The 26,150-nt window shown below is 46.5% G+C and overlaps 1 protein-coding gene across 2 annotated transcripts in view; it reads right to left on the bottom strand.

Moving 5' to 3' along the window:
• Positions 1-26,150, bottom strand: part of mle (dosage compensation regulator mle) — a 148,529-nt gene that overhangs the window by 46,837 nt on the left and 75,542 nt on the right. For both annotated transcript variants that reach the window (XM_075691152.1, XM_075691153.1), the window contains 5 exons: positions 23,350-23,562; positions 14,915-14,988; positions 10,833-10,985; positions 546-706; positions 342-453 (listed from right to left, as the gene is read on the bottom strand). In XM_075691152.1, coding sequence (XP_075547267.1) covers positions 342-453; positions 546-706; positions 10,833-10,985; positions 14,915-14,988; positions 23,350-23,562 — 713 coding nt within the window. The remainder of the gene's footprint in view (positions 1-341; positions 454-545; positions 707-10,832; positions 10,986-14,914; positions 14,989-23,349; positions 23,563-26,150) is intronic.

The following is a 26,150-nucleotide window of genomic DNA, read 5'->3' on the forward strand; positions in this document are numbered from 1 at the left end:
TCTTCAGAGGGAGTATAGAGATGGACAATGCACATGAGAATCGGGCAAATACTGCCAAATGAAGCAGCTTTTAAGTTTGACCCACCGGATAATTCCATCAACTCTGTCATTCCTGCCAAGGCTGAATCAAGGTTGAAGTGAAATTAACACAAGATTATAAATTACATGGCATTTTAAAGGCTTCTCCTTACGGCCTGGAAAAGACAGCCATGTACCAGCAAATGTGATGCAATCTGCAACCAGTGAGTGTATCCCAATGTGCTCTACAATATTTCAAACAACACTAGTGCCTTTGCACGAAGCACACAGTGCATAAGTGTTGGTAACCTATGGTCACCTACCCAAAAATGAGGCCAAGAATCAGCATCTTGCCAAGCCGAGGCTCAATGGGCAGACGAGCCAAGATCTTTCCCAATGCTGTAAGTTCACCCATAACTGTCAAAGCTCCCATCTCTGGAACAGAAAGCAGATTCAATAGACCATCACGTTCCTGTGTACTAAGGGGAACAGTCAGTCACACAAATCCAGATACTGGCAAAACTGACCCCGAAGTAGGACTTCAGATTCAATAACAGCATCTATAGGTGGAGGCTCCAGTGCCTTCGAGAGGAATTTAGTGATATCCCCAAGGCGAAGAAGTTTGATAGCAAGTGCCAGTTCATGAAGTGGCGTACGGAATATCTCAGGGGTGGTGTAGTTTTCCAGCCTAGACAAGAAAAAAAAAAAAGCATGATGACTATTTTTTATCCAATCTAAACATGTTCTCTACTTCCCTCATGCAAAGCTAAAAGAAGTGACTGTGCTGCGTAAATGCAACCAAAAAATGCATGCCTGACATCAGGATATTAGTGCATTTAAAACTTCTAAAATGCCATCAGCTCTCGAGTAATTACATAAACTTGCCCTATTGTCAGTAAGTCGGTGAAAATTAAGTTTCTACATGTCATACCCATACTCAATTTAGAGAACAAACTTATTCTAAGAGGCAGCACTTTGGAAAACAGCTGCTCTTCTGAGAGGTAAGGCCTCGCGAAGTGGTGTTGCTATGTATTGTCATCAACTGGTTTTTTTTAAACCCTAAATGGATCAAAGTATCCAGTAAGCAAGCACTTTGGAAAGCGGCTGCTCTTCTTACAGGTAATGCCATGTGATGTGGCATTATATGTACTGTGATCAACTGGACGAAAAAGGTATCCAATAATCAACTGTGACCCAAAATGAACGAAAAAGGTATTCAAAAAGTGAATTGAGACAATAGCACGCAATAACTATTTTTTTCATTTTAATACTCTTCAAGCAGCCAGAAATCTCATTGCCCTTTTTACACAGTCTTGTGCCAAATATGACAGTATATCCTCTTCACTACCAAAACAAATGTAGGCAACAAAATGAGTAACTCTTTTTAAAATTAATTTCAAGCTATTTCAGGTGCTCAAAGAGATACATTGGTGATATAAAAAGCACGCTGCAGCTAAAAAGCAGTGTTCACAAATGAGGGCATAAGTTGAGAAAACATCACGAGAGCGGCTCGAAGCCACTTTTTTTTTTTTTATAAGCTGATGTATGGTGGCATTGTTTGAAAGCAGGGTAAACCATGATGCAGGCTGATAAACACACACATGATTTGAATGCCTTGGAACATTTCACTGATGCACTTGGCTTTAGAAAAAGTGTCCACAAATGTGGACAGTGGTAGCAAACAGGAAGATTTGCTTGAACACTTGCAGCCACCTTTCTTTTTTTTAATGGCCGCCTCAGCTGAGATATGGCATCCTACTTTGGAAGCTCAGTCAACCATGGTCTAGTCTGAGAAAGGTACACTAATTTATTGCCTTGCAACTTTTTGCTCAGGAGTACTTGTCTTTAGAAAAAGTGTCCACAAATGGCGACAGTGGTTGCAAAAAGGATGTTAATTTTTTTTTTAAATATATACATAGCTATGTTGCGATGTGCAGTCTGCAAGCAACCTTAAGGGACCCTGAAATGATTTTGACGATGTTGTACAAACGTACTGAGTCATTAGGGTAAATCATTCTGATCATTAAATGACACATTTAAGTGCTCTGTGTAAAACGTGTAATTCATTACAAGATTTTACAAATGTGCATGGCTACTGATAGCAGCGGCGCAGCTCCTGAGTTTTCGGCCGCCCCCTCATAATTGCATACCTGCCAATCTGGCAAGATAAAAAATCAGGAGCTTTTTATTCGCGCCAACAGGGGGAGGGGGGGGGGGGGAGGGTTCATTCACTGTTTCAGGGGGTTTCGTTCAAACTTTGAGGCAGTGTTCAATGAGTCCTTTTGCAGGGCCCTTGCAGTAGCAGACTTTGCTTACTTCAAAAATCTGTCTGACCAGCTTTGCCAAAAAAAAAAAAAAGAACTGAAGACACTTTGTCAAGACTAAAGTGTGGAAAGGCAGAAGCCTGACACAACTGCCAATGGCAATATGTTGCGTCGGAAACACCACGGAGGCACACAACTCGTACACTGTTATGTGAACGTTTGTTTGTTCATTAAATGCCTGCAACGTCGTTTACACCTCTGTCTATCGTTTTGATGTCTTCTGAGTCCATCATTTCAAATTTGTCATCTGGGAGGATGTCGGCTTGCAACTCATGGCCGGTGAACTCCTTGTGCTTTAGTGGGTCCACATCCAGGATGACTGCTTTATGGTCACTGAAGTGCACAGATACCTAGTCAAGGTTGGTCACACTACTGCGAGTGCTGAAGACGAGTTCTAGACAACTCCCATGGTTGGTAGTGGCTTTGCTGGGCGGGGTATCCAACTTGAGCATAAGGGAGGTGTACATTGCTTGGATGAAATCGTGTTTCACTTTAGCATCTTGATCGAAGTCACCGACCGCAACCATTTGTCGATGTTGGAGAGTGCGCGGGATCACACGACGCATGAAGTCGACTGTCCTGCCCTGTGGAGTGTTTGGAGCTATGTACACGCACACGATGTTGAGGCCTGTGTCGAGCCGAACCCCACACACCTCTCCTACATCGAATTGCATGTCTTTGAACTCAATGGGTGTCAGTGGCACGTCTGGATGGGCGTAGATCACCACTCCTGCAGCTTGGTTGCCCAGTCGCTGAGCGCCGGTGATGTAGTGGTACCCCTTGATCTCGATGGATGCCATAGTAGAGCTTGAACACGTCTCTGTGAGGCACATGATCTTGCATTTCGTTAGGACTGGATCATGTGCGACATCCATGCCGTGCAAAGGGAGTGAGTGCACATTTACACACCCAAATGGGAACGGCAATGCCTCGATGAGCGACGTGCATCGCGCCATGATTGTTGAGGAGGAGACGTGTCTTCCATGGCGGTGTCGGGGTGTAGTTGGCCATCCTCATCATCCACTTCGCTCGACTGACTTGTACTAGCTCGGCTTGCCGTGGCAAGATGGCGGTCCCGGCGCTTCCAAGCTTCATTTGCCTTGGTACCCGGAGATGCAGCAAGTCGCTTCAAACACATTGCCTCTCTTGCGTTGGCCCATCGCGTACCTGGACTCTGTGGTGTCGGACACACCTCACCGCCCTGATGCATGTGACGTAAACGCTCAGCCGCTTTTGAGCTGCTTGCGTTCAGCAGCTGCTGCACGTCGTGTGTTCAGAGACACTGGTTTGGCGAGACGAGGCATCCTTCCCACACGATACCGCAAAGTAAACTGCCGCCGCCACACCACACCAAAGCAGACTGTCGCCATGCGCGCCACGCGACAGTGACATCAGGCCACACAGCACCCAATCGGGAGGGCACCTCAAGCGCCTGACGACAGTGACATCAGGGCGCACAGTCTAACACACGGTCACCAAGCATGCCGATGTGATGAGTCATCCCGCGTGGCGCCGAACCACCCCGGCGCCTGCACTTGATGACAGTGACGTCATGCACGCAAGCCAATCAGGAGGCGCACACCTGTGCCTAGCGGCAGTGACGTCATGACACAGAGGAGACCAATCAGGAGGCCAGAAAGCTGTGACATTTCTGCTAATGGCAGATGACCTTGACAATGAGCCATTAAAGGCTTCCACCTTAAAATATGGTCCAGGCTGACGGCCCTTCACTAGCAGCAGGTGTTGAGGGTTGTGTTGCACATTGAATTCAGTCCTCGTTTTTCGTGCCATGCTAAAAATCCTCTCACACTCTGCCTTGCTATGCGGAATCATAAGTAAATTCAGCATCACCTTAGCAACTCAGTGAAACATGTTTTCCATCAGTGCTTTTTATTTTTTCCAACCACATGCCACTGCACGTCCCACCTTTCTTCATTCAAAATGTCCTCTAGAAGACTGTATGCCTGTAGTGTGGCAAACTCAGCTTCAAGATCATCTAAAGCGTCTTCAGCAGATTCATTGGAATCTCAGGGCAGCAGCTGAGGGAAACTCTGAATAAAGCAACGATGAGTCGAGAGCGATGCCTGTGAAATAAATTTCAGGTTCGCCACCTCCACATTCTTCAGAGTTGCGTCCACATCCATAATGCTTCGCCTCGTCGCATTTCGGAAACATTTTCCGCAGAAGAGGCCCAACGTGGTCGCTGACACTAAGGGGTAGGTCATGTTCAACGAGGAATCCCGTAAACAGGCACTCTACACATATGACTGTCATCGCAGTTGTTCCGGGGAAAGTTGACTATGTTGCCTTGCTGCTTAGCAGTGCGAACATAGCTTTGATGCTTCGCCATGGAAACGTGCAGTTTCAAGTCGCCTTTGCCACCATGAGTCACACTGACGTCGCATCCACACGTTGTACAATACGCAAAATGTTCTCCTTTCCTTGATGTCAAAAAGCACAGTAATTCAGAAGTATAAGATCGCAAAAACTTCTGCAAATACCTTTTCTTGGGCTTTGATAGCACCATGGCATCAAGCACGCGAGGATTGTAACTTTACACGGTGCACCGCACAAACACAGCCTAGCCAACACTAATCATACACACAAGCAGCAACAACAAGATGCACTGATGCACCATGGAGGAAGGCATGCCTGAAATGCAAGAGCTACATTGGCTCTGGTTTTGGTCGGCTTACTAGGCACCGTAGTCGCCTGCTTAGTCGATGATACCGATGGTGCTAGTGCGGCCGTTGTTGGTGATGCTGGCGATTACGATGTGGGTGTAGATTCCGCGGTGCTGGTTTCGCAAAAACCATTGTTGCGGGAACAGAGACCACTTTTAGGGAGATATAAAACAGTGATCATACAATCGGAAAGTTCAGTCAAAAATCAACTCTCCCAGGCGAATCGGGAGGGTTGGCAGGTATGTAATGGACCAAGTTAGCCCAATTGACATCAGTTGGGCAAGCTATCCGATTGGTTACCCAGGGGCCGTATTCTGTAGCGGTTAGTTTTGGAACCGGTTCCTTTTGGCTGTTACGTCAGGATTACGTCACTCAGAGAAAGAGTGGAACGGGGCGGCGTGAGGGGAACCAATCAACGAGCGGCGGTCTGCCGGAAGATCACGTCATCATTTTTGTTTGTACTTGGGGGACGGTATAGCAATTGAAGGATGTTGATGGTTTGATAAAAAAAACATTGGTTTGTATACAGTCGAACCCGGCTATATCGAACTCGCCAAAAAACGCCTATCAGTTCAATATAGAGCATAATTCGATATAAGCCTGCTAAATAAGTGGATGTCATAAAAGCACATACCATTTATAAAATCACTTTAGTGATGAAACTAGCTTAGCTTCGCATGCAATAGTCCTGCATTTTCTTCTGCTTGGGCAGTTTCGCTGCGTGCGAGGCACGCACTTTTCCACTTTGTTTAAGGAGTCGGAGCAGCTGAGGCCGCAACATTCCGCATTCGCGCAGAAGCACCGGACTAGTGCGAGCGCACCAGTCACTTCGGAAGATGTGGGCCAAAGACAGTCGTTGCTTTCCTCGTTGTGCCCATTTTCACTTGTGCTCGGCACGATGTCGGCAATGTAGTCTTCGTTTCCGGACTCTCCCGTGGTCGCGACACCACCATTTGCGCTCACAAACTCGTCCACCGTTGATTCGTCAACAGCTTCCGGAAATTCTGACAGCTCGCTCCAAACTTCGGCAACACTGGCAATGGCTTCGTCGCATTAATCAGAATTTACAGTCATCACCGAGCACGCGGAAGTCGGTACGGCTGAAGCTATTTTGGATGAACCACTCGTACACGGCCGCGCGTACGCCTCGGGCGCCACGGGCACTACGGGCACCGGGTCGTGAGTTAGGCCGCTTTAGCCCTAATTTCCCCCTTCAAGATCGTGCCGAGAGTGCACCTCGGAATCTTGTACGTTGCGGGGACATCCGACTTGTCACCGCATTCGACCCGATTTATGATTTCGAGCTTCACGACGAAAGGCGAATTCTGCCGCTTCATCACGGCAACGCTGCGGGAGAAGGCGCACACAATGAATCAGATAAGCAGCGAGACAACTCGCACTTTCGCCATCTTGCACGACGAGGGCACATGAGCCTCTGATTGGCTGTCTGAGCAAGCGGTGCGGGCGGGCGGGCCAGGATCATTTTTTGTAGGGGGGTGTCGGCGGCTCCGAGGTAGCGCGGTCGCATAGGGAGAGCGGTTGGATGGAGCCGCGCCGCCGGGTTTTCTCGTCACCGCGAGGGAAAGCCAACTTCCGGGGGCACTTTCCGCCGCTTGACGTTCGATATATCGGGAGTCGCTACTAGTTTTGTTCGATGTAAGCGTAATTTTTGCTATATATACTCATTGTAACTATACCGTGTCCAAAAATTGTTCGATATATGGAATAATTCGATGTAAACGGGTTCGATATAGTCGGGTTCGACTGTAGAACACTTGCAAATATATTTTCAGTAATAAATGTGAGCTTGCGGCGCAGACGGCTACTGGGAGTTGTAATTTTATTTGTGTTGTTATATTATTGAGTCGCTAGGTGGTGTGCCATACGTTATGCAAACAACTTGCCTCGCTTTGTTTACGTTTTGGACTTGTTCGCGCACTAAAACCGAAACGATGTCGTCGCACAAGGACAGGTGGCTGGGTCCTCATGTTTCAGCGAGGCAGCGCGAAATACTCGTTTCATTTGTCGAGGAGCACCCCTACCTAGCAAAGGCGTCGTGTGTGTTGGGCCAGCACAGCTGACGGCGGCTTTCTGTTGCACCGTGGATGGGAATCTAACCCATCCTTTTTCTTTGCCCACAACCGTAATGGCCTTGGCGACGGCTGTAATGATCCGGTTGACCGAAGGCTGCGACAGTGCAATCGCTTCTTCATTCCCGACGCACTGTTGAAAGCTCCCGGTGGCAAAAAAACGCAGCGCGCACAGCACTTTCATCGTAGTGTCGACACCACGAAATCTTTGAGGTCCGAGATGTTCTTCCAGCTCATCGCAACGACGTCGCACTATGTCTTTGGAGAGCCTAAAATGCCTTCGAAACTCTTCTTCGGCCATGCCGAACGCGTCGCGTCGTTGCCTCTCGTCACGTCGTTGTCTTTCGGCGCTCGCCAGCAGTACAACCTAGCACAACCAAAGGAGCCGCCATTGCCGTCTCTGTCTCATCTCGTCTAGGTGCCGACTCGTCAGCTGGCGCGAGACTAGCCGGCAGCCCCGGTTGCCCTAGCAACCCTCGCCACCGCGCGCGACCCTCGAGCGAACCACTTCTCCGCGGTTCCTCTCGTAGCAGGGAACCGGTTCCTTTCCAGATGATTGGCAACCTGTGTGACGTCATCAAAATTTGTCGTCCCGCCCACCAGGGATGACGACAACGAAGCGCCGACCAATGGCAACAGCCAAAAGGAACCGGTTCCAAAACGAACCGCTACAGAATACGGCCCCAGTTCACATCATAGATAACTTTGCAAACTTTATGGTGAACAAATGCTGGTCATAATAGTTGAAATGTTGGTTAATTTGCTTGTATAAAAAAAAAGTAACAAAGAGAATACACAACAACAAATTATCACCACACTTAAGCACTTCCGGCGCACAGCATCGTCTGCTTGTGTTGCAATGGTCTCCATGTTGACGTAAGCTACGTGGTCAGTGTTGGTCATGAGCTTTCTTTTCTTGAACACAATGGATCGCCCTCATTACATAAAGGGCTGCAAATCTAGCGATCGGTGACGTGTCAAGCTGCGACATTGCGTCTCTGCAGGAAACATTCAAGCGGAGTGGCTGCAGCTCATCGGGCTATCAGTATTCGATTGGCACCAAAATCCATGCATTTGGGGCAGTCACTTGATGCCGGGAAATTACTACCACAACAGAGAGTTTTAGCTTTTCTAGTATTTGGGTAAATGCAAGTGCAAGTGTACTGGGCTTTTTACCGGATGAGTGAAGGCACAAGCGTGAACGGCCAGCATGGTGCAGCCACCTGGTAGCACAGAGCTAATATAGCAGTAACCAACCATATTCTACTTTGCTGCTGGCGTAAATTTGCAGCAGGAGTGTAATCATGAACACATCTTTTAAAATGTTTTACACTTGGTTACAGTGATATTAGCTGTGTTTGGTTAGTTAAGCTCTGCGTCACCAGGTAGCTGTGCCATGCAACCCACTCACGTTTACGTTAAAGCCCCTTCATCAAAGAGGTAATAATATAGAGGAGCTTTAGTTTACGCCTCCACCCAACCATCAAAACACTCAGCTCGCCCACGGTTACCTGAGTACCGGACATGTTCAACGCTGCCACAGAACACTGAGAATGCACGCTTCTTGATTAGCTTTCGCTGGAGATCCGACAGCCAGGCAGCTAGTGAAGAGGTTAGAAAGGCTTTGCGCACTGGCTCCAAGACAACCAGAACTAGACGTCGCGACGTCACATGACGCAGAGCCAGTGATGGCGGAGCTCAGCCCCAATCACTCGGCGAACGAGTTGGAGAAAAAGCATGGCAAAGGAGGAGGGTAACTTGTAATCGCCCATAGCTCTCTCAATATGAGACACTTCACTTAAATTGTGGCACGAATATTTTATTGTAGCTGTACCCTACGCATCTACATTTGTCAAAACCATTTCAGGGACCCTTTAAAGCCTTAACCGTTTTATTGTTTTGACAATTTTTATGCCCAAACTGCTTATATTTTTTTAAATTTGATATTGAATATTTTTCTTCCAAAAAGGAAGTTTTCAATTTTGAAAAAATTTTCAAGCACGTCTAAGTCAAATTAGCATAGTAAAGTTTATTATTGCTCATGATAAATAAGGTCACCTACCTGCTGGCAATCAGCAATAAAAAACAGAGCAAGAGCGCAGTCTGGAAAGTTTTATTCTGTCAACGCCTTACCGCGGACACCCAGAAACAAAAACTGAGAAGTCTTCATGGGGATGTCATCCATGTCAATGCGCCGCCAATGATGCGCACTGGCAATAGTGTCTTCTGAGCGGTCTTCCTCATCTGATGAATTGCTAATTTCGAAGCTATCGCTTTCGCTTCCAGAAACCAAGTAAACTTCAGTGTCTGAATCATTATCATCCAAATAGCTAGATGACGGCGAAAGGGTTCTTTTCCGTGACGACGGACCAGCAACACATGTGTCACCTCCACCGCATGCCATTTTTTTAAACGAGAGTTGCCTCCAAAGAAATGTGAAACGGCAGTTGAAAAGAGAGTGTTGCCATCTGTGAAGCAACAAACCAACTAGCCCGCAAAGGAGCGGACGAGCTATACTCGTCCAAAACAATTTTGGGACGGTTCGGCAAAGAGGAGCTGTGCTCGTCCGAAACCGTTAAGGGGTTAACAGCATACCACAAACAGCGCACAAATTCAGTCCAGAGCATGCACTGGCAAACCAGCTGTTCAAGATTACTTGTTTTTCATAGTCATCCGAGTGCTACATGGGTATTAAACGTACGAGACAAACAGCACTGCAATTAAGCCCGGCCACTTGTGCAGTAGAAGTGTTACAAAATACAGTGGAACCCCATTGATACATTCCTCGCTGTTGTGTTTTCCTGGCTGCTATGTCGTGTTTTCATGCTCCCAACCATTGACTATGTATTACGTTCCCATATGATACAGAGCCATTCTGCAATGTTCCCGCATCTTACGTTGCATTTGAAAGTGGCCGCCACGTAAATATGATGATGCAGAGAGAAATTGGCTCTTGCATGCTGCAACAAGCGACGAATTTGTTGCAACAAGCTACCAATCCATTGCAACAAGCGACAAAAATAAACGAACAAAGTTGCACAAGCCAAGCGCTGCAGAAATATTGGGAGTTGCATTGCACAAACAATGGGATGTACAGAGCAGCCGGCGAAGCATCAGAATAAGTGCGCATAGATTAAAAACTACTGGGAACCATGCACACTAGGCCACTCCTGCGAAGTACAGGGCTACATTTACTTTAGGGCCTGCAAGGGTCTTATTTGCATTTCACAATTGCCGGTTCTCTTTTATCAGCTTTGGCACAGTGGAACCAAGTTATGCGGTGAAGCTAACATAAAATACTATGGTAGGGGCCACTGTCACGGAGCACTGTGTGTGTTCCTTAATTACCCATGTGAGCATGTGCAGTTTCTGGTCATAGTACGAGAACTGAGACGTCTAACTGCACTGGCAGCCACTCGCACTCTTTCTGACGTTGTGCTGTGGCAATTTGCGTCCTTTCTCAAGGTTCTTTCTCGCGGTCTTCCAGGCTGGTAATTTTTTTTTTTTCCACCATGCCTTCAAAAATGTATTAACGGGGTTCTACTGTAGTAGCATCCGTACAAAATAGCATCACAGTTTGCTTTTATTCATGACAACAATAAAAGCAAATTTAGTGAATCTGCAAAACTAATTATATCAATAAAAAAAGGCAAACTACTACTGCCACCAAAATAAACCCATAATAGCACGGAAAGATCACACAGCATTCAACATACTTTTCATAACGTGCCCTGCTGCAGAGGTGGAAGCAGAAGCCTGGTCGAACCCGTCCTGCTCGGCCTCGACGTTGCTCCAGGTTTGTTTTAGAAGCAAACACTGTGGCATAGTTGGTCATGTTATTGTGCGACGTGAACAGTTTCATCTTGGCCCTGAGCATATAAAATACAAAGCAGGTAAAAATTAACAGATGTAAATATATCATGTCATACGTACCCCCAAATAAGGGAAAATCTACGCACAAAGAACTTGAGATGAAAAGCAATATGGCTGCAACATCACGCGGCACTTAAACAGCAACCACCACAGATCTGCAATCAGTGGGTCTAGAAGATCCAAAAGGCAAACTTTGCTTAAAGGAACACAAAAGTATTTTAATATTCCACTTTTCAAAATCCTCTTGGGCTGGTGTGCCTAGAAACAAGGTACCATATATACTCATGTATAATCCGCCCCCCATCTTTAGCCTGTACCCCCCCCCCCCTTTTTTTTCGGATGCAAAAATTTGAACATAAAACAAACTCGCCAAAAACACGCCCAGTCCCAAAAAGTGCTACAAGATGGCGCCAGTTTTTACCACTCACCGCATACCATTATCATCATTGCCGCGTGTCGACCTAACAGACCAAGTGAAGGCTCAACTGGCCGATTGACTAACGGACTTGGCTGTTAGGAATGGCCTGCAGAGGTGCCGACATGCAAAGTTTTCCCAGCCAGCTGCAGCAGTGGGGTTGGCGTTTTCTAGGAAACGACCATCAGTCTCCAGCCGAACGGCGCCACTAGGTCTACTGTGGAGAGTTTCTTTGAAAGGACGACAAGGCGTTATTCCGCAGCCTCTTGGCATCACGATGTCTGCTGCGGCGACTGACTGTGTAAGGAGGACAATATGGAGAGTCAGCAACTCTTCGTCGCCAGACTGCTGGGAAGAGGTCGGCGAACCAGGCTTTGCTAGTGAACTCGCCATCACCGACCTGGTCTGTCGGGAGCGGGGGAGTTCCTGAGGGAATGTATTTGGCGGCACCGTCCCACGCGCCTTTCAAGACGCAAGACAATGGAGAACCACGGCAGCCACTCTGCGGGGGTCAGCTCGGGGATTAAGAGGCGCCTCCTTAGGGCAAGACCCACTTCTGCGAAGACCATCTCGCGTCGGTGGGGGCAGTGAAACCTGTGCGGAAGTGTGTGTGTAAGCCTTTCCCCTCAAAGGCGGCTCGACTACAATGACTCTGGTTAAACGTTTTCCCTCACCTAGGGATCTAGCGAGGACAGAGTGTATTTAAGGAGCTGTTGCGCGGCTCCTCAGTGTGCTTTTCTCTCGCAGTCATGCTAGGCTGATGAACTGCAATGTCCTTATGTAAATACTGTAAATAAACCCATATTCTTCGTTCTCGATGAGACCAAGTGTCTCACTTCAACAACGTCCTCAGCGTGGATGAGTTGGACGACGGCATGGACCAGCAAATATCTAATTCATGCCCGTCTCCAAACTTTACACTGTGATTCCTGGTGGCTTGACAAGCGTGCCGCAACTGCTTGATGTTTGCATAAACCAGCCATTCAAGACTGAATTTTGGCGGTGCTACGCCGAGTGGATGGCTACGGGCAGGCACGAAACAACTCCGACAGGGCAACTGAAGTGAGCTTCCCTGCAGCAAGTGTGCGATTGGATTCTGGACGCGCGGTATTCTATGTCAGTGGACACAGAGCTTTAGAGACACGGGGATATGAAACGCCACGGACAGCAGAGAGGACGACGAGCTTTGGGAGCGCGCCGTTGAGGCGAGCTCATCAGACAGTGGTGAGTGCCGATGAACTGAGCTCGTCCAAGGGTGATTCGTTTGAAAGCGGCGATAAATAGTGAAATAAGATGTTTATATCTGTCACCAGTTTTTTAATTATCTGACACAGTAGTCACAGTGGCATTACACTGTGTTAATGTGTGTTAATAAGCCTTATTTGTGCATAGCCCGCACCTGCGAAAATTTGATGAAAAAAATTTGGCTTATACACGAGTATATACGGTACCAGCAAAAGATTGGCGGCAACTCTGCTGAAGCCAGTGGCAACACCAGGTCAGGCCTTGTGCTATCTGCTCTGAAGTTAGATAAACAAAAATGTTACTGTATATTAAGGGGTGGGACAGCTGCAACAGCTTTTGTAGCAGTTTTTGGAAGAGAAAAATCTTTGTTTTGGAGCAGAGTATGTTGAAGCAGGTTAATGGCAGGAAATTACATTTCTGGAGCTGCTAATCTGAAATTTGGAGCTGCCTGCTAGGAGCAGAACACTCCATCACAGAGGTAAGTCAACACAATTTTAACCCTAGTCCTCCGTTTTTGCATTACTTTCTGTCATAATAGATCCCCCTTCAGAGGGAACAGAAGACTGGTGTGCTCCACGGTCTAGTGTTCACCAGATACAGTGGAATCCAGATATATCTGTCTCTCATAGTTCAAACTAATGGAAACACAGACAGAATTTGGGGCCTGTCATGGCGCCATACATATAGAAACGCTCTCGGTGTTCAGACACAGAGTGTAAAGCAGTATATGGCCAACGCCTCACCCATTACATAGACTATTTGCCCACAACTTAATATTTGTGGAAAGTTTGACAAACTGCTACCCTGAATGCCGAAACTATGGTGTCGGCGTCCCGACTACAGAGCGGACACCACCATTGCTGGCTGGCTCATGCATGATGAAACAACTAGAAGGGATACTCAGTTTTACAATGCTGTACACTCACACATCAATTATGTTGCTGCCCTGTGAAAGCAGTTGAAAGATTCAATGTTCTTCAGCAGTTTTTTGCAGGTTTTTCTAACAAATTTCATATGCTGCACCATCTGTACATGTGAAAGAACTAACTAGAAGTACATGTTGCGTGAACTTTCCGTGACCCTCCAAGTTTTAGAATCTTTGACAGATGGCAAATCCCGCCAAACCTGACAATGAAATGGCTCGGACGGCTCCTGTTCTTTACCGTTGGCGCCAGCTACGCGCGAAGCAGTTATCGTCTATTCGTCTATTGCATGACTGGCCTTACGATAACCCACCTGCCATAAAGTTGGGATAGCTCCTCTCTACTTTGGGGAAAAACTGGAAAGCAAAACATTCTATGCAATAAATAAAAGACTGCCACAAAACGAAGGTCCACTATTAAACAGAACTACCTCATTGGTAATCAATAGGACAGAATGTCACAAATTCATTAGTTTAAGAGGAAAAAAAATGCGCTTGATTCTATTCAACAGCAATTCTACTGATAAAAAATGTATTTTCCAGAGCTTTATATACTCGAACTGAGCAGAAATCAGTGCTGGCATACTAACTTGGGGTTTCCTTTAATAAGAATGGACCGTACTATTTATCTTGATTTCTATATGCCCAAGCTACTGATAGCTTACTACATTCTTGTTACATTATACTAGGAGATTCCAGAGCATGTGCAGCACCATACTTTCTAGCCCAAAGTTTGTAAGCATTAATTTTGTGAAAAATTTTCTAATATTGATATTAGATTCCAAATCCACTATTTTGTATTCGCACAGCCCGAGAAAAAACCCTGTGTGCGCGCAGTTTGCACAAAATACAAGTAAATGAGTACTTATATTAAATATATACAATTCTTGACTGTCCTTTTTTATCCATTTTATTATTCGGACATCCTCATACCATGAAGTATCAACAAGCTTTTACTGCCAGTGTCCTATCAGTCTCATGTAAGCTTTCAAAGGTCACTTGGCCTCTGAAAGCCTGTATAATTAAATGGGCTTTTGCATAGGCTTTGGTGTTGCACTGGGCGCAAAACCTCCTAAGGCAGATTTTGGCAGATGCACAGATATGGCACACTTCATGTGCCAAGTGCCTTGGTCAGTATTGGATTGACACAAGTTTCTTTGGCTCATGCCATGTGCCATTGGAAACAGGTTCTAGCTGAGCCAGAAAGCATCTCGAGTGATGCAACATGCGTGAACGTCAGAACTCCCCTGCTAACCAGGTCATTTGAAACCACCAGTCACGTGTCTTCAGCACAATTTTATGTTGCACAGGCTACACACAAGGCATACTTTTGGCAAACTTACTTGCATGAGTCTATGACGAACACTACATCATTAATGGTAATACTTGTCTCAGCAATGTTTGTCGAAAGAATCACCTGCAAAATAAAAAATTACATGTAACATTAGAAAATGCATAATGCATAAGCATGCAGTGTCTATGATAGCACATCTGCCAATGTTGCACCCTTGTCTGTCATCAGCTAGCCCCCAGAACAAAAACTATGTGGCCACAAGGCTACTCCACATAGTATCAGTAAAAAATTCATGCTTTCTAGTTGTGCTTCTGAATTGTTTTCCCAACAAATCTTTGGCAGTTTCATATAGTAAAACCTCGATAATTCAATCTCAGTTTACTACAAAATTCAGCCAATTCGTAGAATTTGTGCATCCCATATTTTGCAGTCCGAATTGTACCACATAAGTTGAAAAACCTGCAGATAATCCATCCAGACAATTTGTAATTTTCGGTTGTGACCTCCGAAGCCGGCATACTGCGACACATTGGAGACTTTGCACATCTCAGAGGCAGTGTCAGAAATATGGCAGACATGACAAGTTTTCAGCTCCTGCAAATTGCTTCTACCTAGTAATAATGTTAACTGCAATACATTAATGCGTGGCCTTTGTGATTGAATACAAGACAGACGTTGCAGGAGCAATTCCGCGACTTGTGCGCTAATAACGCATACAGCTGTGCAAAGTGCCTGTTATGTAGCAGTGGACGTTAATTTTATGTGTTTCCACTCACTGCAAAGAACGCAGAGCATCATCATAATTTGCTTTTCCATTTCTGGTTTCTTCCACGTAAGTACCAGCTGTGTCGCATGTGTCGTCAAGTTTTTTCCACTGCAGGTGTGTTGTGTGCATACAATTTATGACCACATGAAAAATCTCGGCCACGTGCACGTTTCCGCTAGCGTACAAAGATGGCGACAGGAGTGATAAACTAGGCCGACTAGGCTTCACCGACTACTTAAACAGAGAAGCAGACATGCAGCTGTCCTACACTGTGGAAAATGAAGTCACTGACAGAATGTCAGTAGGCGATGACCGGGAGCCCACTCATGTGCCCGCTTTAGCAATGATTATTGAATCCCTAAATGTTGTCCGCAGCTTTGTTCAGTGTAGTGGTGGTGACTGAGATCGCATGATACATTTTCCTGCCGCTATATTCCGTGTGATCAAAAAAAAAGGCATGAGGCACACGCGATAAAGAAGTAGGTGCCAGCAACAGCAGCTTCCCCGCAGTACTTGCCCACCCATGTCACGTGAAAATGCCACCACGAGCTCGGTTTCCCGTTTTGGTACTAACAAATCACCTCACAGGTTGTCACACATAGTCATTCACAGCTATCGCTGCCAGTCCCATGGCGATAAGCATTTTCACCCATCTGTTTCACACCACGTGTGATGTAGGAAGTGTCCTGCATGCTTTTAATCGGCGATACTTCAGATTTACTGACTTCTGATCGTACGGTTTCCTGGCTAGTAAGCTTTTTGTTCCATACCTTTTCCAAAACTTATGAATCATGGTTCTACTGTACTTCATATATCAATATTCGTTATATCAAGGTTTAACTGTAAATCCATGAGAATGTAAAGCTAATTAGCAAAGGTGCTGTCCTATAAATATGTTTAGTCCAAAAGATGCACTTAAATGGGGCCCGTAACTTTTAACAAAATCAAGAAATGCATTTGAAGTTAAAATAAGCTATTTGAGAAATACTTTGCCACAAAAAGTACTTCAATGCGTTCAGCAGAAGCAAAGTTATTATTGGTAATCAAGCACTCCGTCGTGGTGCTTGCGCTCCTTCAATGACTTGCACTACGAAGGCGATGGCAGAGCAAGGCATGCCCATAACACTCCGCCGAGTGAATGTATCCGTGGCACACAGTTAAAACATGATTTTGGATTTTCACGTAGGTGCCACTACTTCCAATTTTGGCCCTTGCGATGCACCAAACGTGGTTGTCCTCAGCGAGCCGCAGAGCACTAAGCCAGTGGACTTGTCCCAGCACCCCGCGGCAATTGCGATATCTACGCTACGTAGCAGACCGCATCTACATGCAATTGAGTGCGTATGCACAGCATTTGCTTTGTGCATGACAGGGCTTGAGTGCATGCTCGCGCTCATATGTTCCAGTGTGGTCATGCTACATGCTGCGGGCCGGCTTTGTCCTGCACCAGCTTGACCGCAAATAGTGGCCACATCCGAATGGCACATTTTGAAGCGCTATCAAGAGCTCAATACGAAGTAACCAGGTGCGGCCAGGTGTGAGTGGATGTAGTGTGTATGCGGTCTGACCCAAGTTTCACGTGGTTCAAGGCAAGTTAAGATTCTTTTAACTAGTGGAAATTAGCAAGACCTGACATGTACGACACTAATAATAGGCAGGGTGGCCAAAGTTTAATTCCTACACGGGTGGCCACAGCTGAAAGTGCGAAGACGGTAGTCTTCTTCTGGAAGTATGTAATTTTTATTGAAATTCGAAAGCACATTTTCGCTTACTTCTGCCTGCTTATTAAACTGGTTCAATAAATATACACATTAACAGTGGGAAGACGCGCACTAATCCAAACACCCTTCTTGATTGACGTAAGCTATTAGCCAATAGCAGCTGTTTATGTAAGTTTGCTATATTGCAACATAATGTAGCTCGAAAAGAGCGAGGAGAAAAAGGTGATTTCACATTCCGCTTGCAAGCTCTACGCACCGCGCACGGCTGCAAATTTTGGCTGAAACATACATTGCAGCTTGCGCTATCCGCGGACTGTGTTTTTTCCCAAAGCCCGAAGGGCGGTTCAGGACTCCTTTAACAGCAAATTGCAACTATGTGACCACTTTTGTTTCAGAGTAGCGCAACTGCAAGCTTGCCATTTTAGTTTTTTTTTCTTGTTTTTCTTTTTGTAATTTTGTAACCCTCAATCGATAGAATTTGACTTCTCAAAGCAAAAAAAAACAAAATGCCATTCAAATCAGTTCAGCAGTTGCATGACATGAGCATTTCTGCATTTGTGTATTTAATACGGAGGGACACGGCTAAAGCTTAAGACACTTTTCTATCTAATCATAATATGGCCTGTTAAGTTCACTGACATAATCAGCCTTGCATGCACTGACTGCAACTGCATTAGAAGCCTGGGGCCACATGCATGACACTTGAGCAGGTTGTTTATTCCTCCACAGGCAACGGCACGTCATGTGTGTTCTTGGAACTGTGCTGCTCTTCAGGACGGGGAGTACAGGGGACTCGCACATCCACTGCAGTGCCCAGGATATATGGCACTTTATAGACAAGCGCATGTAACGAGAGGCTAAGCAGCCGCCTCACAGCGCGCATGTCGCTCAGCAGCATATCGACACATGCTCATGGGCTAACACAAGCACAAGCACTGCCAAGGGTCGCAGCACTCCCGTCGCAGTGTGGGATATACACAGTTTACACTGCCGAGCAGGCACACATATCTAACAAGAGACCTGGCCAAAAAGCCTCGTCCCGATTACGATTCTGCGGCACCTTCGGGGTTGGTGGGTCACGGGGCAATTTATGTGTTCACAGAGCATGCCATTACACCAGGCCAGCCACACACAGAGGTGTGTGAACTTCGAACAAGAGAGCCAGTGGCATTCGTATTCGGCAACGTGTTCTTAAAACTGGACTAAAGAAGGGGGCAGTCAAAGTGTGACTTAAGCTGCAGTTGCTTAATGCATCCCAAAAGGTTAGTGTACATTATTTACTTCATTTTTCAGCGCATAAAAACGTGCAGACCATTGTGCACGGAGACCATAAATAGACAGTTTTAGTTTAGCGTATGCTAAGCAGCACACATTTGTTACTGTTTTACTTGCCCTGTGAGATGTTCGGATCTCAGAGGCCATATGCCGTCGTCGTGGCTATCTCCCGACTGGAGTGATAAGTGGCGCTGACATCTCGAATGTTTCTTTAGTTAGGCTTCAACTCGTTTGAAACGAGAAGCAATCTCGAAAACTGTGCAAGGTTATCCACAATACTCTGTCGTCGAAGCGGCCTAAGACTAAGCGAAAGTCGTTTACACAGTCATTTGCTATGAACGAAGTGAATTTTACAAAAGCAACGCCAAATTCAATTCGAAGTGGACAGCAGGGACCGTCGCCATGTTTTGCAAACTACGCAAACCATGCAAAGAAGCTAACGCTAAATCTGAGAAATAGCGTGTGTACTATATGCCATAGATCGTTTAGTGTTCTGCGCATGCGCAGTAACGACCCGCTATATTATAGAGTACGCAATGGTACAGCATACGCTAAGCTAAAACTGTCTAATATAGTCGCCGACTGATAAAACGGACACCGATTATCCGGACATCCTCAGTACTTCGGACAGCTTTGCGGCACTGCCAATGGCCCCATAGACTTAATGTGTAAAGACGACCGATATAACGGACCGCCACCAGCTCTACATTCGATTATCCGGACACCGTCCGTGGTGGTAGCATATGCCAACTCTGCCACCATTATCTCCTCCGGCAACCTCAAAGAGACATCAAGTATGGCCTCAGAGATTACACGCTAGACGGTAATCCCTAGGGCCTTGCCTTGGTCGCAGTACTGTGCCTCAGAGGTTTAACTGCAAATGCCAATCTTGGAGACTTTGTCTTAATTGTGAGGTCGCATTAACATTGTGATCATCATGTCCATTCCGGCAACACCGCACGTGGCCTGCTCTTGTTTGTTGAATTTGCCTTCCAGACAGTAGGTTTATTCGATCCAGCCAAGTTTCTCTGCACCTATTAACAGTGCACTGCACCTAGGCCTTCGATTCCCTGAGGTGCAGCGGTGCACCCTGCATCCCCGTGCTCAACTGAACGGGGTGAAAGGCAATGTGCCACCATGGTGCCGTGTACCCTTGAACCTTGCAGTGAGTGGATGCAGCCCGGCACACCATAGGGCCATTCAATTCGCCTGCACCACTATGAACCAGTTCACAATGGTTCACGAGAAGTTCAGAAATTGTGCAGCTTGATTTCTGCGGTGCAGGCACAGCGCAACACTCGAAACAAATGCCGAAGTACAGACACGGAACAGGCGTTTTGACCGACTAGCATGCACGAAGAGGTCCTGAACTACAGGTATGATCAGCTTGTGAGGCATAAATACATACGACACTTGCGTAGACACATCAGATGTGCACAAGCGGAGTTTTAAAGGCGTTCACGCCCGTGTGCTGCATCGCACCTGTGCACCTGTACACCTGCACCAAGTTGGCACCGACAGTGGAGTGGGTGCAGCAAAATCATGATCCAGCCCTGCACCTTTCCTGCACCTTTTGAAACGAACGGTGTGGTTCAGCGGGTGCCACTGCTGCACCGCTGAAAACAATGGCACGGTGCCACACCTCGTGAACTGGTTCAGGTGGTGTAGGCAAATTGAAAGTACCTCATAACTGGCACCACCTACACCTTTTCATTTGTGGTGCCATGCACTTTTTCTGAATCGAAACTTAGTGTTCTGCTTTTCTATGCTTGTTTGTTTAATATGCGTTCCAGACAGTGCTCTGCTGACTCCAAGAAGTCTTTCTCACGAAGTTATGAACAGTTCGCATCAAATGGCACCAACGGTGCTCTCGCAGTCTGACTCCGAATGAGTCTTGAGTCGTAGTCCAAATGAGCCCGACTCTGCAACTGAAGAGCCTCAGCTGCCGCCTACCACAACAAGCTGAAATGCGGTTATCATTCATGACCTGCTAGGCTGCAGTGCCGATTCATGCGGCCACTACATTTGAAGACTTTTCAAACGCCAACAGCACGGTGTCATCGTGTGCCGAACTGAACGATGATGAAACAATTTAGCAAGTTCTCCCATCGTTAAACAGTCACTCTACCTACCGTATGCCGTGTGCTCCGGAGGCTTCACATGCTGATCTGACTCTAACCTTTGCAGTCCTTGCATAGGCGTACAAAGAAAACACAAAACTGGCAGAAATAAAGGTGGACTTGGTTGCACATAAGCAGATGTGCATGCAGCAATGAATCGACCATTTCTTCCTTGCACAGAAGCCTTAAAACATCTTTTTTTAGGTACATTAGTTTTTTTGGACATTCGATAGTTTGGACTTATTTACGTTCCCCGTGGAGTCCAAATTATCAGTCATGATAGCCATGACGTGTTTCCTGCTCCCATGGCTTCTAGCACTTCCACGTCACTGTTGTGGATGACGACATGGATGATGGCCCTTCCGTGTCCGACGTGGCTAGTGCATGAACCGTCATAAGGGCGATCGCAGAGAAGTAGGGCCTCATGGAGCAACTGGCTCACAGCCTTGCAGAGTTTGTGGATGCCGTCATCACTGCAAAGCTGCCACCGCACTAAGTGAAAATCGGATTTTTTTTGCTGCCTGCTCGCAAATAAAGCTTGTCTGCATGTGTGTGAGTAAGAATTAACACTTTTTTTTTTTTTTGGCCGGTTCCCAACTTCATATCAACGAGGTTTTACTGTACAAGGAACTTATTGGTAGAATTTGAGCAACGAGAGGTCAAATAGGCAATGTGTCCTACTTTTTCCTAATTAAACTATGTATTCCTAAGTTGGTCTCCCTGAGTGCAAAGTGTTGCCAGACAGCAGCAAAGATACCTTGAAAAATTGTCTGTCTGGAAGTCCTGGGAGCAGAAATTTAATTGCCTCACTTCTGAAGTATGTCGTCCCACGAATCTCATGGCAGAAACATTTTTCGAATCCTTCAATTAAAATAAAGTTATCGGACCGATACCCTACTTTCTCTCTTTTTGTATCCACTAGCTTTCTGGAAGCTAGTGGATACAAATACTCAGTAAAGTAGCGAAGAAGGCAAAGCCCCGGTTAAAGGGCTCATTGCAGCACCCCATGGCAGCTGTGGTAGGCTATGCTACACGGCATGCCGCTGCATTCTAAGAGGCCATGCACAGCAGACTCAGCTCCGTGCAGTGCAAAAGATGAAATGATTTTTCTGTCTTTTTGAGTCAGAGATATATATTTTTCACTTATTTAACTAAAAATTAGGAACTATGTATTACCAAGAATGTTCTCGCAATCAAAATCAGCCGACAGCATTGGAGGGCCAACTGCTTTCAACAACGACATTGCAGGTGCAAGAGCAAGAGACCATTCCATGCTGCATGCAGTGCAATAATTTTTTGCTCACGTTTACAAAAGCCTCATGAACAGATAGGCATTTTTTTACTATGTTCAAAAAGTGTTTCAGGGCTGCAGAAAGCGGTATCCACCACCGCACAACTCCCTTAGCAGAGAGGACTCTGTCGCGTGGAGGCAGCTACAAACGGGCTCGTACCCGAACCTAAACGTACTCAGCAAAATTTATCCCACACAATACAATGAGAAATGCCCCTGGTGCCACGAAACACCCACGCTGTATCACATAACGTGGGCATGCCAGAAGATAGACGTGGTACCCATTATACCAAACCCAAGTGCGGAGCAATGGGAGGGAGTGCTCTCCAGCGATCGCCAGGTCGACCAAGAAGGTCTGATTCGGCGAGCACAACTGGCAGCAGCATCCAGCAGAGCCCTGGACTAAGGGCAACCGACCGTTGTGCTAGAAGATGGACGATTCCATCTGAAGACCGCAGAAGACCAGCAAATCTAGAGCTGATAAAGTTTTTCACTCACTCACACACTCAGGGCCCCTTTAAAGGAACACATAAGTGAATTTATATTTTCGGTGTATGCTGTAGACCATGTAATAAAGGTCACTAGTGCACTATTCTCGTGAGGTCACGAGCTTAAATTTGTCAACGAAATACCAGTAGAAAATAAATGGCTGGCAACTGCTTTGAAATGGCTGGCATAGAGGGACACAAACAGGAGCCTACACTAAGAGTTGGTGCCTTCATTGGCATGCAATAATGGCACACTGAAGCACCAGGCTCCTGTGTGAGCATAGGAGAGACTTGGCTGAAGAGCGTCATGTGCTAAATGCTTTGCATGCAGGTGTCTTTTCATCTACCTCCATTTTGGGCAAGACTAGCTAAGCTAACATAATGCTAACAGCATCGCACTGCTTAAATAGCATCCTATTGTAATAAACATCACCAGCACCTCACTCACGATTGGCTTATCATCAAGCCCGCAGAGAAAGCCAAACAGGCTTTTCTAAGCCACCCTACTGCTTCAATAGCATCCTATTGTAATAAACATCACCAGCACCTCACTCACGATTGGCTTATCATCAAGCTCGCAGAGACAACCAAACAAGCTTTTTTCAGCCACGCTTATATGAGCACAGAAACCACAAAACATGATGCCAAATAACTGGATCCAAATTTTAATGAAAAAATGCATAATACCATTGTTAGTATATCACAGAAAACTAACAACACTGTCGAAAACATTTTTCATCTTGAGGCTACTCCTGTCATATTTCAATCCATTAAGATTTTGATGTAGTGTTAGGAGAGAATAAAATACCTACAAGGCACATACCTTTGTCACATTATCAGGCACTGGCCTAAAGACTTTATGCTGGTCTTCACGGGGAATCTGTGAATGCAGTGGCAAAATTTGGTACTGAGAACTACCAAAGGTGGGGTGCTGCTGCAGGTGCTTCATTAGGGCAAAAATCAAATTCCAGCCAGGCAGAAATATCAGCACGGCACCTCCTTTCTCCTCCATGCTCCTAATATGTAGAAGAAGTGCCTGTAGAGAAAACAGAACAGGCATTATCATACAAACAAAAGGCCATTTGTCTTAACAAGCAAACTTGGACAGCCTAGCAGCCCCAGCAAAGATGTCCATGAGATGCTGCAATCCACTGATTACTAAGAATTCTTTAGTACAGTAAAATTTTGGTTACATTTACCCGGTTAAAACACACTAATGGTTCAATCGCAGTTGCAACGAATCCCCAACCCAGTCTTCATAAGCGCCGTTTACATGAATGCGACAGTGGCGCATCGCATTTCCAAGCGCATTTAGGAAAGGCGATGCGACGCCGTCTACATGTAGTGCCTTGACTCTCGCGAGAACGTAGTGCCACATGGTGTCGTATAAGGGAAGTGCAACCGACTTCCGGTGTAACTGGTTTCCGGTAGTAGGCCGAGTGCACGTTGGTGGTTGAGTGCCAAGGAATAGACAGCTTTAGTTTAGCGTACGCTATACGCTATAGTGTAGCGGACGCAAAGCCGCGCACGTGTTTTGCAGCTTTAGTTGGGCAGCAAGATTTTCGGATCTCAGAGGCCATATGCCGTCGTTGCGGCTATTTTCCGACTCTAGCGATAGGCAGCGCCGACATCTCGAATGTTTCTTTCGTTAGGCTTCGACTCGTTCGAAACGAGAAGCGATCTCAAAAACACCACAAGGGTATCCATAATACTCTGTCGTCGAAGCGGCCTGAGACTAAGCGAAAGCCGTTTACACAATCATTTGCTGCGAACGAAGTGCATTTTACAAAAACAACGCCAAATTCAATTCGAAGCGGGCAGCCTGGACCGCTGCCATGTTGATGGCTAATTCCTTCCCATCATTCCTACTGCGACGATCCTGTGTTTACATGCTCCGCGAGAGTAGACTCGCGCCCGTAAATCTACCCTTGCCTGGTGCATTAATGCGATGCGCCTTCCTAGCGCATTACTGCTGTTTACATGAATGTGATGCGCTAGAAATGCGATGCGATGCGATGCGACGTTGTCGCATTCATGTAAACGCGGCTATAGAGCTTAAAGGGGCCCTGAAAAACCTTGAGCTAATCATAGAAGAACATAACTATTAAATTACGTCACCGCACTAATTTCCTGCTGCAAAAGTTTTTCAAATCCTTCAAGCACAAGCGAAGTTAAATGTAGTTATTGGACCCATCAGCTGCCTTCTTTCTCATTTCCACTAGTGTGCTGGAAACTACACAGGGGAGACGGCAAGTGGGCAAACAGGAGCAATGCCCTCCTGGCCTCTCCAAAAGATTGAACGCAAGGCAGCTCGTGGTGGCACCCCATGGCCAGCCACGGTATCTATGCTCCGCTTTTAAATCCCGGAAGATAGAATAAACTTTAATGTCCAACGGATAAGGTGATCTACCCACCCCCCCGACACGCAGGTCAGGGGGCAAGTACCGCCACCTCAGATGCAGGCTGGGAGGTCTTGGGTCCCAGCAGCCCCTTCAGCCAGTTGGACGAGCCGGAGCTGGAGCTCAGAGTCCAAGCTGCGCAGCAGGGTCTCCCAGGTGTCTCTACTACCTATTTTGTGCGTTCCCCCGGGAGAGTACGGACATTCCCATATTATGTGGTCGAGGGTCCCTCTCGCCCCACAAAGATTACATCTATCGCTCCTGGCCTCGGGGAACATGTGGTTCGCCATAACCGGGTGCGGATATGTATAAGTTTGTAGTCTCCACGCGACTGCTTGCCTGTTGTTGTTGATATAATAGACTCAAGGTCTAAAGATGCAAAAGCAATTCTGGGACTGGACCTCACGAAGGCTTTTGACAACGTAAAGCATGAGGCGGTCCTGGAAGGGCTGAACAAGATTAATGTAGGTACCAGGACATATAGATACATCAGGGACTTCCTGACGGGAAGAACTGCTTACATGAGGTTCCAAACCCTGGAATCCTCCACAATTGAGCTAGGGAGTCAGGGTACGCCCCAGGGATCAGTGCTGTCTCCCCTACTCTTCAACGTGGCTATGAGAGAACTCCCCGAGCAATTGGCAAAGCTTGAGGGATTCAAATTTAGTATATATGCGGATGATATCACCCTCTGGGTCAACCGGGGAAGTGATTCAGCCGTCGAAAGCCTGCTCCAGGCCGCCACCGACATCATAGTCGATTACGCGGCTGAGAGAGGCCTAGCATGCTCGCCGCAGAAATCAGAATTGTTTATATACAATCCGAAACACTTAAGGTGCAAGGCACCGTCGGAGATCAAAATTAAAGTGGCGGGTAAAGAGGTACCAATAGTCGAGCAAATTAGAATCTTGGGCCTGATTCTCCAGTCACACGGCCACAATGGCGAGACCATCAAGAGGCTGCAGAAACACGCAATACGGATCCTGAGCCTAATTAGGCGGGTGGCCAGCAAAGGCCGAGGGCTAAAGGAGAAAAATTTAATTAAACTAATACAGGCGTACATATTCAGCCGGGTGAGCTATGCAACACCATATCTCGATTTGAAAGCAGTGGAAAGAGAGAAGATTGATTCTCTAATGAGAAAATGCATAAAACGAGCGCTGGGACTGCCCATGTGTACATCAACAGAGAGACTGATGGCTCTAGGAGTGCGAACCTCAAAAAT

Source organism: Dermacentor variabilis, chromosome 1 (assembly GCF_050947875.1).
Source record: "Dermacentor variabilis isolate Ectoservices chromosome 1, ASM5094787v1, whole genome shotgun sequence".
Classification (NCBI taxonomy): Eukaryota; Metazoa; Arthropoda; class Arachnida; order Ixodida; family Ixodidae; genus Dermacentor; species Dermacentor variabilis.